General features: G+C 39.2%; 6 protein-coding genes across 6 annotated transcripts; 4 read left to right on the top strand and 2 right to left on the bottom strand. All coding sequences in view use genetic code 12, as the record gives it.

The window, feature by feature from the left end:
• Positions 1-1,002: 1,002 nt before the first annotated feature.
• I9W82_001265 (uncharacterized protein) lies at positions 1,003-2,496 on the top strand (the record flags this gene model as incomplete). The annotated part of the gene is made up of 1 exon (XM_067689991.1): positions 1,003-2,496. The coding sequence occupies one exon, from the start codon at positions 1,003-1,005 to the stop codon at positions 2,494-2,496; it is 1,494 nt and encodes a 497-aa protein (XP_067551286.1).
• A 2,604-nt stretch (positions 2,497-5,100) lies between these two features.
• Positions 5,101-8,022, top strand: I9W82_001264 (uncharacterized protein; the record flags this gene model as incomplete). Its single annotated transcript, XM_067689990.1, has 1 exon — positions 5,101-8,022. One exon carries the CDS (start codon positions 5,101-5,103, stop codon positions 8,020-8,022), a length of 2,922 nt encoding a protein of 973 aa, XP_067551285.1.
• Positions 8,023-8,892: 870 nt separating this feature from the next.
• Positions 8,893-10,623, top strand: LEU42 (Leu42p; the record flags this gene model as incomplete). The annotated part of the gene is made up of 1 exon (XM_067689989.1): positions 8,893-10,623. The coding sequence occupies one exon, from the start codon at positions 8,893-8,895 to the stop codon at positions 10,621-10,623; it is 1,731 nt and encodes a 576-aa protein (XP_067551284.1).
• A 94-nt stretch (positions 10,624-10,717) lies between these two features.
• On the top strand, positions 10,718-10,945 carry I9W82_001262 (uncharacterized protein; the record flags this gene model as incomplete). Its single annotated transcript, XM_067689988.1, has 1 exon — positions 10,718-10,945. One exon carries the CDS (start codon positions 10,718-10,720, stop codon positions 10,943-10,945), a length of 228 nt encoding a protein of 75 aa, XP_067551283.1.
• Positions 10,946-10,961: 16 nt separating this feature from the next.
• Positions 10,962-13,931, bottom strand: INP51 (phosphoinositide 5-phosphatase; the record flags this gene model as incomplete). Its single annotated transcript, XM_067689987.1, has 1 exon — positions 10,962-13,931. One exon carries the CDS (start codon positions 13,929-13,931, stop codon positions 10,962-10,964), a length of 2,970 nt encoding a protein of 989 aa, XP_067551282.1.
• Positions 13,932-14,257: 326 nt separating this feature from the next.
• I9W82_001260 (uncharacterized protein) lies at positions 14,258-14,974 on the bottom strand (the record flags this gene model as incomplete). The annotated part of the gene is made up of 1 exon (XM_067689986.1): positions 14,258-14,974. One exon carries the CDS (start codon positions 14,972-14,974, stop codon positions 14,258-14,260), a length of 717 nt encoding a protein of 238 aa, XP_067551281.1.
• Between the last annotated feature and the right edge of the window lie 32 nt (positions 14,975-15,006).

Here is a 15,006-nt window from a genome sequence, read left to right as displayed (position 1 = left end):
GTCTCCTCCATGGAATTTTTGTTGTGCTGGTTGTATTGTCCTAAAAGAATCACACAAAATAAGCTTTCTTTTAATCCGAACTAAAAAAGAAAAAGTCTAAAACCATCAACCCAACACTTGTTACACTTTTTTAAACCTTCAGTGAGAGTTGCGTGGTATTGTTTGCAAGTAAACTACGAAGTAAAATGAAAAAGCAACCTACCAAATTAGTCAAAAGTAAACACCAAAGTGGTTAAATGTCAACAAACCAAAGATCTTATACCACAAAGTTAGTTCCTAGTGGCTTTTAAAAGCCAAGAGAAAGGAGTAGAGATTCTTCTTCGTAATGTAGTCACTGATTTCCTTGTGGCTTGGAGAGCCACAAATACACCTACTTTGACTCACCTGTTTGAACCAACAGATATGGATTAGTATTATGCACAATCGATTCAGAATCTGACCAATTACGATGACGATCTAGATCCATTGTTTATGTCTTTAATAGATTTACCCAATAAAAGGCGTGCTCTATTGTTGGAAACAAAAACGTGCTACTCAAAGACAGCAATATAAGAAACCACTACGATACTAAGACAATGGAATTTCAACTTGTTCAACAAAAATTAGTATTGACCTATTGTATAAAGGTTTTATTGTTTCGTTATGAGTGGTATCATTACACAAACCAGAACTCTAGAAAAAGCCAATTCTCAAATTACACCTCACGTTTTGTACACTAAGCTTTGTGTACATAATTGAGGCCACACCACAATAAAAGTATGGCCTCTTGAGCTATTTAGCTTTCCCCCCCTTTTGTGTTTATTCTTTGCATTGCACAGTTGTGTAATCACATCACGGTGCAAAAAAAGCTATTTTTACTCATAACGCCAAAAAAGCAAAAGCTGCAAATCTAAAATATATATATACTGGCTCATATAACCCCTTTCCTTTTTTCTCTTCTCTTCCTTTCAAAAGCCAACATTCAACTATCTTACATTCGCTACATCTAACCACATTTTCGCAATGAGATTTTCAAAAACTGTAGCTACTTCATTAGCTTTCTTATCATCTGCTGTTGTTTCACAAGATGTCGCTTGTTTAGTCGATGGTCAATCTGTTGCTGTTGTTGACTTGGACACTGGTGTTTGTCCATTCACTATCCCAGCAGGATTGCCAGCTCCGGTTTTCACCTACACTGCTGATGACGACTACACTGCATTGTTTTACTACTCACTCGTTGATGCTACCAAGTACTTTACTGATATTGTCAATGCTGGTAACGTTATCAGTATTCCAGCTAGATTATTATATGGAACAGCAGGTGCCCCATTGTACCAAGTTTCAGCTCAAGAAGAACCAGCTTCCAACTCTACCGGTGCTATCAGAAAGAGATTGATGAAGGGTTCTGGTATTGAACCGGTTGCAATCAACAAGAGAGATGCTCAATCAGTTGCTGATTCATTAAAGAGCAGAGATGGAACTTTTATTGGAAACTCTGCTTTCGAAGTTGTTGATGTTGCTGATGTTTCATCCTCCTCCTCCTCCGCATCTGGTGCTGGTAGTGCTACTGGTGTTGAAACTATTCGTTCAACCACTGTCATCACTGAAACTGTTGATTGCTCAACCACTACTGGAACAACTACCTTGCCAAATGGTGAAACTTCAACTTTCACTTCTTCATCACCAATCTTGTCTACTGTCACTGCTGATGTTACTTCAGTCATTACCATTACTTCATGCCACGAAGACTTGTGCCACAAGACCACCGTTGCCGCTACCTTATCTGCAGGAACCAAGACTGTCTCCGGTATTGAAACCGTCTACACTACTTACTGCCCACTCTCATCAGTTGAAACTCCAGAATCCACCAAGATTATCACCACTACTGACCACGAAGGTAAGCCAACAACCGTCACTGCTGTTCCAGTCTTGACTACCGAAACTGTCGGTGGTACCGTTACTGAATACGTTACCTATTGTCCACTTTCTACTTCTGCTGGTGGTGCTTCTCCGGCTACTAGTACACCAGTTGCTACCACCACTTACACTTCTGGTGGTTCTACTGTTACTTCTACAATCTATGGTTCAGGTGAGAAGCCATCTGGTGCTGCTCCATCAAGCAAGCCAGTTGCTACTACTACTTACACTTCTGGTGGTAGTGTTGTAACCTCAGTTGTCTATCAAACTGTTGCTGGTTCATCCAGTGCTGGTTCATCCAGTGCTGCTCCATCCAGTGTTGCTGCAACTACTGTTGCCGGACAATCAAGCGCTGCTGCAACTACTGTTGCCGGCGAATCAAGCGCTGCTGCAACTACTGTTGCCGGCGAATCTAGCGCTGCTGCAACTACTGTTGCCGGCGAATCTAGCGCTGCTCCAACTACTGTTGCTGCTCAATCAAGTACTCCAGCTGCTGAAGAATCTACCTCCGCCGCTGTTTCAACATACGAAGCAGCCGCTGTTTCAAACGGAGCTACCTACTTGGCTTTGGCTTTGGTTCCATTGGCCTATTTTATTTAAGTGAAGCCTTAGCTTAACTCCATCTAAAGCTTTCCACTTTTTTTTTCGGTTATTTTGGATTACCAATCACATATGGTGAGTACAACGTTATTTGCAAAATGTTAGTTAACTTTTTTTCATTATGTTTTTTTGGAATTCCCCCCTTTGTTATGGGTTTAGCCCTTCATGATACTCCTAATTCGGTCTACTACTTAATTCTTCATGCTGCTTCGATGAACATTTTTCTGTATTCTTTATTATATTTTCCGTTCTTTATAGAGATTTTCGACTTATAAAATTTACTAATTTACATTAAATGTAGTTTGCTTTTGAGAGTAGAATTTTCTCTCTTTGTCATCGATTTAGAAGTATGTAACATTGTATAGCCACGCAAAAGCGCTCATTTTCCGTTGGGTCAATAGTGCCGTCATAAAGAACGAAAGCAACAGAGTCCACTTCCTGTGATTTGAAATAGGAGAAGGTTAAAGTTTGAAATTTAAAACTACCGATAAAGCCTGAACTCTACTGGAGCGCCTTTAAACATAATAATAGGCGCAGTTTTTCTTCAGTCATCGAACTTTTTAAAGTAGTCGACAGAACTTTGTTTCTAGTTGGAGTATTGCATAGCGGAGAATCGCATGATACAATCAATTGAAGGCGGTAAGTGTACGGAAAGTTAAAAATGCACAAGTTAACTCAACATCCGTAGAATTCATGCATCCCTCAGGTCATTAAATGTGAAGAAACTTTAATAATATGTAATCACATCGGCATGAATGATGCATCTGAGTATTTGTAATGAAGGCGGTCATCCAATTCTCACATAATGGGTTAAAACTTTTCCAAATGAAGGATTGGTAAAGCTTTTCTTGTTGAAAAGTTATGATGCAGTTCAAGGTAAAATTGTGAAGCCTAAATACAAAGCTCTCCTATTTGAAGGAATGAACGAATTCGATATCAGAAGAACACAAGCAAAATAGCAACTCATCTATACCAAATAGATTAAAGGTGGTCGAGAACTTGAAACATTCCAATTTAGCTAGACCCAAATCTGCGAAGTTCTAGAAACTTGAGTTTCAATAATTAAACGGTTCTCTGTATATTTCTGATGCAATAATTAACATGAAATAATAAAAACATTTCTTTTTCAGGTGTATTTTTCTTGGCACTAAGCGGAATCAAGGTAGAACAGGATCCATTTTGAGAGATGTAAAGCTAATTTTCAAATCAAGCACAATTAAATTGAGATCCGCAGGATATGAAACATGAAAAAAAATCTTTGTGCCACAAAAGCTTTTGTTTCAAGTTTTACTTTTTCTCTGCGATCAATGAAAAAATATTGATGTAATATTTAACACGCTTCTAAAAATAAATGGTTTATTGACTTTCCAAAATCTTTCCCCGACTCTGTAACCGGAATTACCAAGAATCAGATAGTGTTAGAAAATGAGAGCATTGAGGAAACCCTCTTTCAGATTTGAAGACTCCGCGACATATTTTACCACCAGATCAAGAACGAATAATTGAAAACGTCTCGCAAGTACTTTCGTCCTACATCTCAGCTTTGAGTCAGCTACGCAATACATCGGACCACTTTTAATGTATGTGTATCGGATATGCACTTATTGTGTTGCTTTGAGCTAAATCCTGAAAAATTAAAGTTTCTCTGTATGAAATCTGTGATGTAAATTTTAACATGAGCATAAAAAAATTAGTCATTAGCTGAAACAAATAATCTATTGCACTAGCAGAGCCTCCAATCGAGCAGGTCTGGACTTAGCAATAAATGCAGACCACATAGTTTCAAAGAATGAGATACACAAACTTGTACTCTCAGGTTTAATGAGTTTCAAGGGAGTGGCTTCTGAGAGTTGTTTTTGGAGAGGATTTGTAAACCATTATTGAAAAATAGAAGAGTTCCAAGCTGTTCGTGTATTGGGCTGCTTCTACACAAAACCTGGAAGACCAATTACTTTTGATTATAATGTACATGTGGTGCAAACTCAAATAATATTTTTTACATTTTATGTTACAAACTTAGAATCCAAATTATATTATTGGCTTCACCCGGTGGTTTAGAGTGTTGGATTTTAGCGAATATAATTAGAATTAAAGCTTGTAGTAGGAGGATAACTTTACCGACTAAACATATACAGGAGCCACAGCTAAAGAAATTGTTTATGTAGAGCAGCAGCTCCAACAATAATTCTTGTGTCCTCTCCGTGGGCCAATATTCTTCAAGCACTCTGTAAACAGTTAGTCAACGACACATGTTTTATCATAACAGATGTTGCAGATACTGGTGGGTTCAATCTTCAGCGACTTGAAAAACTCTAAAGTCGAAGGTTTTGTGTTAAATGGAATTTTAAACTCACGGGGATTATCTGTAACGATTATCTTTTGAAAAAGAAATTTTTTCACATAAAATATTGTCAAAACAATTGTGAAACAGGTAGAAACAGACACAAAGGGTTACACAACAAAATAGAGTATCAAAGATTAGTTATGGTTGACCATGACAGATGATGTCGTGTCTAAATCATTATAAATATGACTTGAATTTCCACTGTGAGTTCCGAAATGTGTGAAAGTATTATTAAAGCTTTCACCTTCAAATAACCAAAGATGAAGTTCGTTAATGTGTTATCAATCACTGGCTTAGCTTGTTTGGCTTCTGCTAAAATAGTTACCGTCGTTGTCCCAGTTACTGTTACAGAAGGAACCACCTCCACCATAACAGTTGATTCAAAGGTCACCACTTCATCCTCCTCATCATCAAGCTCCAAAACCGAATTAGAAACATCATCCAGTACAAGCTCCAAAAAAGTTGTCACAGTTGTTGTCCCAGTTACCGTCACCGAACCCATCACTTCAACCAGTACTTATTGCCCAGAAACTGACACAGTTGAGAGCCAATCATCCAATGAGGAGTCATCATCCAGTACAAGCTCCAAAAAAGTTGTCACAGTTGTTGTCCCAGTTACCGTCACGGAGCCTATTACTTCAACTAGTACTTACTGTCCGGAAACTGAGACAAGCGAATCTTTGGGCTCTACGTCATCAAGTGTATCAGAATTGAGTGAAACCATGAGCACTTCAGAAGAAATTGAGTCATCCTCCGTTGGCAGCTCTACTATGGAGATTACGAGCTCACTTGCTGGTCTTTCAATCACTAGTTCGGTTGAGGCAACATCTGATTCTTCATCATATTCAGAGCCGGAATCATCATTCGAATATAGCTACTCACTCGAAGGGCCTAGCTCTGTTCAGACTGAATTACCATCCACCTCGATCGAAGGAAGCAGTTCAGTTATTGAATCTCCAACGCCTGAAGACAGTTCAACCATAGAGTCAACTGAAGTTGAAAGCAGCTCTTCGACAATTGAAATTAGGATTCAATCAACCTCGACTACTGAAGAATCATCTCAGAGTGTGTTCTCTGAAGCATCTAGCTTGGAATCAACAATCGCGTCATCAAGTGAATCGTCAATTGAATATCTGACTTCGATTCCACCAGCAATTGATACTAGTTTGGAACCACCAGTGTCAACAACAACCGACATCCATACCACAATAATTACAATTACTTCTTGTTCTGACAATATCTGTTCTAAAGTCACTCACACCACAGGTCTTACAACTGTCACAGAAGATACAACTGTTTACACCACTTTTTGTCCACTTACAAGTGAGAAAGAAACCTCAACCTCATTGGAAGCTGTAGGAAGTACCGCCTCAGTTGAATCAAGCTCCTCCATTGAATCAAGCTCTTCCATTGACACCAGTTCTTCCATTGACACCAGTTCTTCCATTGACACCAGCTCTTCCATTGAGACCAGCTCTTCCATTGACACCAGCTCTTCCATTGAGTCTACCACCTCATCTGTGGAGTCAACCTCCACCATTGAATCAAGTTCATCCATTGAATCAAGTTCATCAGTTGAAACAAGCTCTGCACCAGTTGAAACAAGCTCCACCATTGAGACCAGCTCTTCCATTGAGTCAAGTTCATCCATTGAGTCTACCACCTCATCTGTGGAGTCGAGCTCTTCTATTGAATCAAGTTCATCCATTGAATCAAGCTCTTCCATTGAGTCAAGCTCTTCCATTGAGACCAGCTCTTCCATTGAGTCAAGCTCCTCCATTGAGTCAAGCTCTTCTATTGAATCAAGCTCCTCCATTGAGTCAAGCTCTTCTATTGAATCAAGTTCATCCATTGAGCCAAGTTCATCCATTGAGTCAAGCTCTTCCAGTTACACGTCCATTGCTGCTATTCCTTATACATCTTCCGAAGAGGTCACTACCTCGACTGGATCATCTCCAGAGCCAGTTTATTCCACAACCAGTGAAATTCATACTACTATCATTACCATCACTTCGTGTGAAGACAATAGCTGTACCAAGGTTACACAAACCACTGGACTTACGACTGTTACTGAAGACATGACTGTTTACACAACCTACTGCCCATTAACTACATCGATTGAAAGCTCATCAAGTGTTGAACCATTGGTCTCATCTCAATCGGAGATTGTTTCATTTTCAACATCATTATCACCAGCAGAGCCCCGCACTGAATACTCACAATCAATGGGAATACCACCATATTATTCACCTGAATCACCATCATCTTCTGTTGAGGAATTAAAGTCTGTGGTGTGTAGTGGTGTGGAATGTTCTACCTCATTGGCTGGTTTAGCTACTACCGAAGTGGCATCATCTGTTGAAATTGAAGAGCACACTACTTCAGTCGAGAGACAAGAAGTTGTGCCTACTACTGATGCTGAAACTTCTTCAACTGAAAGCGTGAAAGTCGCCACTACTGATGTTGAAACTTCTCCAATTGAAAGTCTGAAAGTCGCCACTACTGATGCTGAAACTTTTTCAACTGAAAGCCAGAAAGTCGCCACTACTGATGCTGAAACTTCCCCAATTGAAAGCCTGAAGGTCACTACCACTACTCCTGTTGAAACTTCTTCAACTGAGAGCCTGCAAGTCGCCACTGTTGAAATTTCTCCAATTGAAAGTCTGAAAGCCGCCACTACTGATGCTGAAACTTCTTCAACTGAAAGTCTGAAAGTCGCCACTGTTGAAACTTCTCCAACTGAAAGCCTGAAGGTCACCACTACTGCTGTAGCTCCTTCTACAACGTCTGCTGTTGAGTATTCCAGTGAGATAATCGAGAGTGTGACAAAGCCAAACAAGGTGGAAACTACCATTGAAACTCCTGAACCTCGTATTGCTACTGTTGTTTCCTACAATTCAGAAGAAGATGTCACCACTACATATACCTTGACAATTGATACTACATCTCATGTTCAAGAATCTTCAACTGATGTCATTGTTCCTCAACCTACAACTGAGGCTGTACCAGAAGAGATTACACCAGAATATGTACCACCTGCAAGTGTTACAACACTCTCCCACTCAGTTTCGATAGTGTATACCCCAGAAGATACACCAGCAGTGTCTACATTTGAAGGATCTGGTGTCATAAATACCCCAGCTTTTGCTGCCGTCTTTGGATTGGTCTTATATTTGTTTTAGAGTCTTTTCAGCGAACACTTTGTCACTGATTTAAAATTATTTTGTTTTGTATAGTATTGTTATAATAATGTCTCGTTGGATAGAATCAAAACTGTAGTCTTCAATAGTTAGTATTGCAATCTGATAGCATCAGAGTTTTATCATGTAGGTGTTAGTTGATTTCAAATTACGCCCGAAGACATTGTTAAGTGGTCGTAATCATGACGATAACGCATAATAATTCTAATCATTTAAAACTCGATTGAGGTAGATACATACAATTTGAGATGTTTGTCTGAAGAAGAAAGATGAAAAGATTTGCAAATTTTTCATGAACTTTGGCTGCGCGTGAAGAATGAAAAATTTTGCTGCACGTGATCAGTTTGAATCCTCTGTGTGACGTCAGCTAGCACTAAGACAACGATTACACTACCTAATGAGTTTAGCTCTATCGTAAAAGGTAGAAGATGAAGCAATGCTCTTTATGAATAGCACAGATATGATTGGTGCATTTCTACACCGGATTGCCTTCATTTTTACCTCTGAAAAAAACTTGTATGCCTAGTTAGCATCACTTGTATGCCTGGTTAGCATCACTTGCATGAGCATTTACCGCCATTAGCCGTGATTTCCTAAAAATCCTAACAATATACACAATAGATGTAGCCACTTCGGTTCGCTTTGTCATTTACAGGTCCTGTACCGGAGTGAATAGAAGCAAAGAAAAAAAAAATATCTTTAAGGTTTTTGTGGAGGTAAAAATTTGTATGACTAACATTTGTTTGATTCCATCACCTGGTTTTCTGAAAAATTCAGTCATCTTGGGATATAAATAGGACAACGCAAATCTTCAATAAAGCAACTCCACCTACCTACCCACAACACACAAACATGCCTATGTTAAAAGACCCATCGGTCAAATATAAACCATTTCCACCAGTAAATTTACCAAATCGTCAGTGGCCAAGCAGAACCTTGGACAAGGCTCCAAGGTGGCTTTCTACCGATTTAAGAGATGGTAACCAATCACTTCCGGATCCTATGTCTATTGACGAAAAGAAGGAGTATTTCAAAAAGTTGGTCGATATTGGGTTTAAGGAGATTGAAGTGGCATTCCCACTGGCCTCACAGATTGATTTCGATTTCACCAGATTCGCTGTTGAAACCGCTCCAGCAGATGTGTCGATTCAAGTGCTTTCACCTTGTCGTGAAGAGTTGATCAAGAGAACAGTTGAATCTCTTAAGGGAGCTAAGCGTGCCACAGTCCACATATATTTAGCCACATCTGATTGTTTTAGAAATGTGGTTTTCGGCTTGAGCAAGGAAGAGAGTAAAGAGTTGGCGGTGAAATGTACCAAGCTTGTTCGAAAGTTGACAAAGGATGATCCATCAACTGCTGGTACAGATTGGGATTTTGAATTTTCGCCAGAAACTTTTTCAGATACAGACTTGGATTATGCTGTTGAAGTATGTGAAGCAGTGAAAGAAGCATGGGACCCAAGCAAGGCAAAACCAATCATTTTCAACTTACCAGCAACTGTTGAAATGGCCACACCAAATGTGTATGCTGATCAGATTGAATATTTTGCTACTCACATAAGTCATCGTGAAACGGTTTGTATTTCATTACATCCTCATAATGATCGTGGATGTAGTGTGGCAGCTGCTGAGTTGGGTCAACTAGCCGGCGCTGATCGTGTCGAAGGATGTCTTTTTGGTAACGGTGAGCGTACTGGAAATGTCGATTTAGTCACATTAGCCTTGAACTTGTATACGCAAGGGGTATCACCTTACTTGGACTTTTCCGATATCACATCGGTGATAAATATAGTGGAAAAGTGCAACAAGATACCAGTTCATGCCAGAACCCCATATGGAGGTTCTTTGGTTGTGTGTGCATTTAGTGGATCACACCAAGATGCTATCAAGAAAGGATTTGCCGCCCACAACGAAAAAGTCAAGGCAGCTAGTGGAAATAATGTACATTGGCAATTACCATATTTACCATTGGATCCAGAAGACATTGGTCGTACTTATGAAGCCATTATTCGTGTCAACTCACAATCTGGTAAAGGTGGTTCGGCATGGGTCATTTTGCGCAACTTGGAATTGGATTTACCAAGAGGATTGCAAGTTGCCTTTTCTAAAGTGGTTCAACTGCGTGCTGAAGTCAAGGGACAAGAACTTACTAATCAAGAATTATGTGACTTGTTTAAACAAGAATACTTTATCGACTACGATGAGGATGATAAGGAGGTTGCCGATCAACATTATAAATTGATTGATTACTCGATCAAGACACCAGGCAAGGGAGCAAAGGAAATTGAGGCACAGATAGAAATTGATGGAAAGTCGGTGACCATCAAGGGTCAAGGTAATGGTCAATTATCTGCTTTCAATGACGCTTTAGCCAAGTACTTGGGTGTCGATATCGATGTCAAGCATTATCACGAACACTCCTTGGGAGAAGATTCAAATGCCAGAGCAGCCACTTACATCGAAGTAGTGGTGAATAAAAATATCACAAGATGGGGTGTTGGTATTAACACAGATGTTTCACAAGCCTCTTTCCTTTCATTGATTTCTATTCTCAATGGATTAAAGAGGAATAAGGATATTTAGGTGTATAGTGTTATGTATGAAGAATAATTTATTTTGAAAAATTTACGTCGCGAAGTTTAAATTTGTCCACTTGACAATACCACAACAACTCAAAATGACACAGGAATCGCAAGACATAGCCAACACCTACCAGCAAATCACCGAAGCAGAGAAGCAAGCATCAAAGCTAGAACTGATGTTGGATTCGTTTGAAGCCAAACTTGACTCGATATTGAAGGATGCTGAAAATATAAACACACAAGGTGGAGAAACAAGCAGCAACAGCCATGAGAAACAAGTACCACCAGAGCAGCAAGAGAAATCACTGGATAGTAAAAATTAAATCTATTGCATTCTATTTAATTCAACATAGTTTCTAATTGTTTCCTAGAGACAAATTCTGGCTCACTAGTCGCAACAAAGGGATTAATTGGATGCCAAGGGTTCACAACCAAATCATTACCCTGCTCAGCCAAACGAGGAATCGTTACTTTGGCTGGTCTTCCCCCATCAAGCCACCACTTTTGTTTGTCAGAACTTGGTGGCGGTAATTTTTCATTTTCATAATCGGAACCCTTTTTACCAAGGTCATAAGTTAATGCCGATAAATCTTGAAGTTCACCATCTTTTAAGTTATACGATTCATATAGTTCATTAGACAATTTCTTCTTTATAACTTGATTGACAATCTTGGCTGTAATTTGGAAAATGGCGTAGACAGCTCTATGGTCAGAAAATACAATGTTGTCAATGCACTCATAGTCCATAGGCTTGATGAGGTTCTTTCGCGACATGTACAAAATACGATCAGTCCAGGCGGGCACTCTTTGCTTCTCGCTGGAATCATATTTTCTAGTACCATTATCAAACTTGTAAGTCGGTGGGAATCGAATTTCTTGTTCAGCAAAGAATGGGAATGTTTCACCATTGGCCATTTGTTTATTCAATTGATCTCTTTCGTAAAGTTTTCCGTATTGTTTCTGATGTATCATTGACTTGACCTCTTCATTTGATAACTCGATTCTGAAATTGAAATCACCAAGCCATATCACTACATCATGGTTAGGAATCCTTCTATTTTTTGAAAACTTGATACCCTTGATCAAAGTTTTGTAGTTATTGTGCCTCTCCTCTGTGTTACTGAGACCAGCTGCTAAATGAGACGAAACAAAACACATGGTCGTGTCCGAATACTTGAAACTGACGGCAATCCCACCTTTGTTTGCAGCCATACCACCAAGACCAGTTTTCTTGAATGAAATTTCTATATTGGAAATATGCTTAACTTGTGACTCCCTGACAAATAATAACAACAAAAGTCCTCCTAGTTGGCCACTCCACATCACAACATATTTATCTTGCTGCGCTAAACAACCCAAGATTTTACGTTCCCATAGGGTTTTGTTTTTGAAATCCAGTGCCATCATTTGATTAGGCTTTAGCTCAACAATCTCTTGCAACCCAATAAATACCAAATCATGCGATTTACCATGAGGGAAAATCCACTCATTTATATCCCCTTCATAAAATGTACCATTGACATTAAATGTTGATGCAAACACTGACACATCCAGCTCTGATGTAAACTCTTTGCTACGTTTAGCCAATTCTTTATCAATATAGTCGTGTAGCGGATTATGTAAAGTAATTGGTGATTGGTCTTGTAATCTTCCCAACAACTTAAGCAACACCAACTCATTTGGCTTTGCGTTGTCCACAACTCCACTCAAGTACTTTTTTGTGATGTGAGACTTGACTGAGGACGCACCTGATTTCGTACTTGTATGCAACTTGTCGCTATATGAAACAAAATTTAGAGTCAACTGAGTAATGATAATATCATTCTCTTTCCATAATTTTGCATGCGAGGTAAACAATTCCCTGTCCAAGTGTATACCAATCTCACTAAATGCCAACTCAATAACCTCTTGACTGATTACCTTTGATAAGAAGTTTGCCTTGTTTAAACTGTCAAACGAATTGATTCTGAATACACCCAACTGCTTTCCCACAAAACTAGTTGTGGCGTCGTCATAAAACAAAGCACCAAAGTCCTTCACAGAATTGACCACCTGAGACAGGACCTCAGATGGGTTTTGAGAAGTGTAGCCAATTCTTTTGATTCTTGCAGACGGTATTGGTAAGTGTGTATACTGAAATTTGAAATCAGAGGTTGCAGGATCTCTATTTGCCACAAAGTATTTGACCTGCTCTTCGAAAGATGCATTTAATACTCCCTTGTATGACTTGTCAGAGAGTTCATTAATCACATGCACGTCCCCATACTGAGATGCAAGTCTATCTATATGTCTCGTAAAAGCTTCCTGCGATGCTTCGAATGACCTAGGGAAAACAATTTTCTTGTTCCCAGCACCAATTATATTCTTTGAAACCTTATTCTCAAGCTCCCAATACATTGGAACATTTCCTCTTGCAATCACATATGATAAACAAAAATGTTCAGTATATAGAATAACTTCCGATTCTAGGTAATTTGCAACACATCCATTACCATCACATCCCCAATCTCCAAAAATCGGCCCTTCTTTGGCACTGCTTTGTTTCGAAATTAAAGTCAACAATGCATCTTGGCCAGCTACTTCTGTGTTGACAGTTTTGGCATATCCTCTAGCAATAACAATAAGGAATCCCGTTTCATCGATAAGCCGCTGCTCTGACAATGTCAATCTATTTCTAAACTCAAGTAACTCTTCAATCATAAACATATTCCACAGGAATCGCCTAAAGTATGAAGCGTCGGCAATCAATTTAAAGTCAGAAGTTCCTATTCCTCTTTCCTGAATTGTTGATGTAATGTCAAACTGTCTTGAGTAGAAAAATGCCCCACTTGATAAAAGCTTCCTCACTGACGAGCCAGGATATTTTATCTTTTCATCTTGGTATCTCAATTCATCATACTCTCTGTCAAAGATATAGTCGTACTCATCAGAGTTTAAACAGTAAAATTCAGTTCCCGTAATCCTGTAAACCTTGTCGTTTAAAGTAGGTGAAGCCACGTGTTCATGATGGGTAATAAATCCCAAAAATACCTTCCCTTTCAACGGAAGTAGACCAATAAATCCCAAGAGCTTGTTTCGCTTTGGTGTCACATCCCTATACGAGCTGAGATTGATATAATCCTTTAGCACAAATTCCACCAATACTTTACAATCATCCTTTTCACTGTGGTGGCGTTTGTGACCTAGTATTCGACTTCTAATACCTCTGTGTTCATGTTCATATGTTGGGTTTGGGTGTCTGATGATCAATGCATGTGTCGTTGTTGTTAGGACAAACGTTCTAGGCTTATCGTTGAGATATAATCGCATTACTGGCGTCAACAAGTTGTGGGAAAGGGATTGAAGTGATCTGTTTGTGGTAAGAGGCTTGTGTTTATCTTTCAACAGTTTTTTTGTTGCAGATATGTTTGCAATGTAAACAGAAAAAAAAAAAAGAAAATCTAAAAGACAAAGAAATTGACTTAATCACGTGAAGATTGGTAGAGAATGAAAAGTGAATAACGTGCTATAAGGATAGAGAGGGGAGAGGCAATGTCTTCTTACACACGCGGCTGACTTGTGTAACCGCCGCACGGCTGAAATCTCCTTAAAATAATACAAAATGTACATTCAATATCTGCAAGTGAAACCGACCATTAAGCCACTTTCTTGGTTTTCTTTTGCTTCAAATGACCTTCTGGGATCCAATTGACATCGTATCCAGCACCAGTTGATGAACCAGCTGAAGCAGAAGCAGCATCTGGGGATGGTGACTTGGCACTCTTCTTAACCTTGACAGGAGCAGTTCCTTTAATGTAGTTCTTTCCCCAAATTTGGTAAGCCAAGTAAACCAAACCACCAAAAGTGGCCAACAAAACAAGTTCCAAAAAGATTAATCTTGGGTCAAAGAATGAAATGGCCTTGTCAAGAACAGAAGCCAATTGACCACGACATGGAAGAAGTTTAACAAGATCACCTTGGACGATAAAGACTTGAGGTACCAATTCATAGTTGTTTGGAATCAAATTGACACTGATGGCTTGTTCAAACTTGACTGATTTGCCAGGAGCAACTGCAACTGGTTCAATTCTTCCTTGAGTCAAGTTTGTGACAACTTCTTTAGTCACTGGGTTCAAGAATTGTCCAGTGACACCAATAACTGTAACGTCTGACTCTTCATTGTTGCTGAGAGTGTACTCAAGAGTGATTTGTTCACCATTTGTCCAACTGGCCACGTCACTCTTTGAAACTTCTGGAGTTTCTTTAATGTTGTAATCGACTAAGATGTCGATAGTTTCTTTTCCAGTAGTCTCATAAGCAGCAACAGATGCAATTGATGCAGCGAGAGTGGCAATGATGTTGAGGAATTTCATTCTGTTTGAGTGTGAATCGGAGGTGAATGATC

This window comes from Candida metapsilosis (genome assembly GCF_017655625.1).
Source record: "Candida metapsilosis strain BP57 chromosome Unknown scaffold1, whole genome shotgun sequence".
NCBI lineage: Eukaryota > Fungi > Ascomycota > Pichiomycetes > Serinales > Debaryomycetaceae > Lodderomyces > Lodderomyces metapsilosis.
The sequence above is the reverse complement of the archived record's forward strand: the minus strand, read 5'-3'. Positions and strand labels throughout refer to the sequence as shown.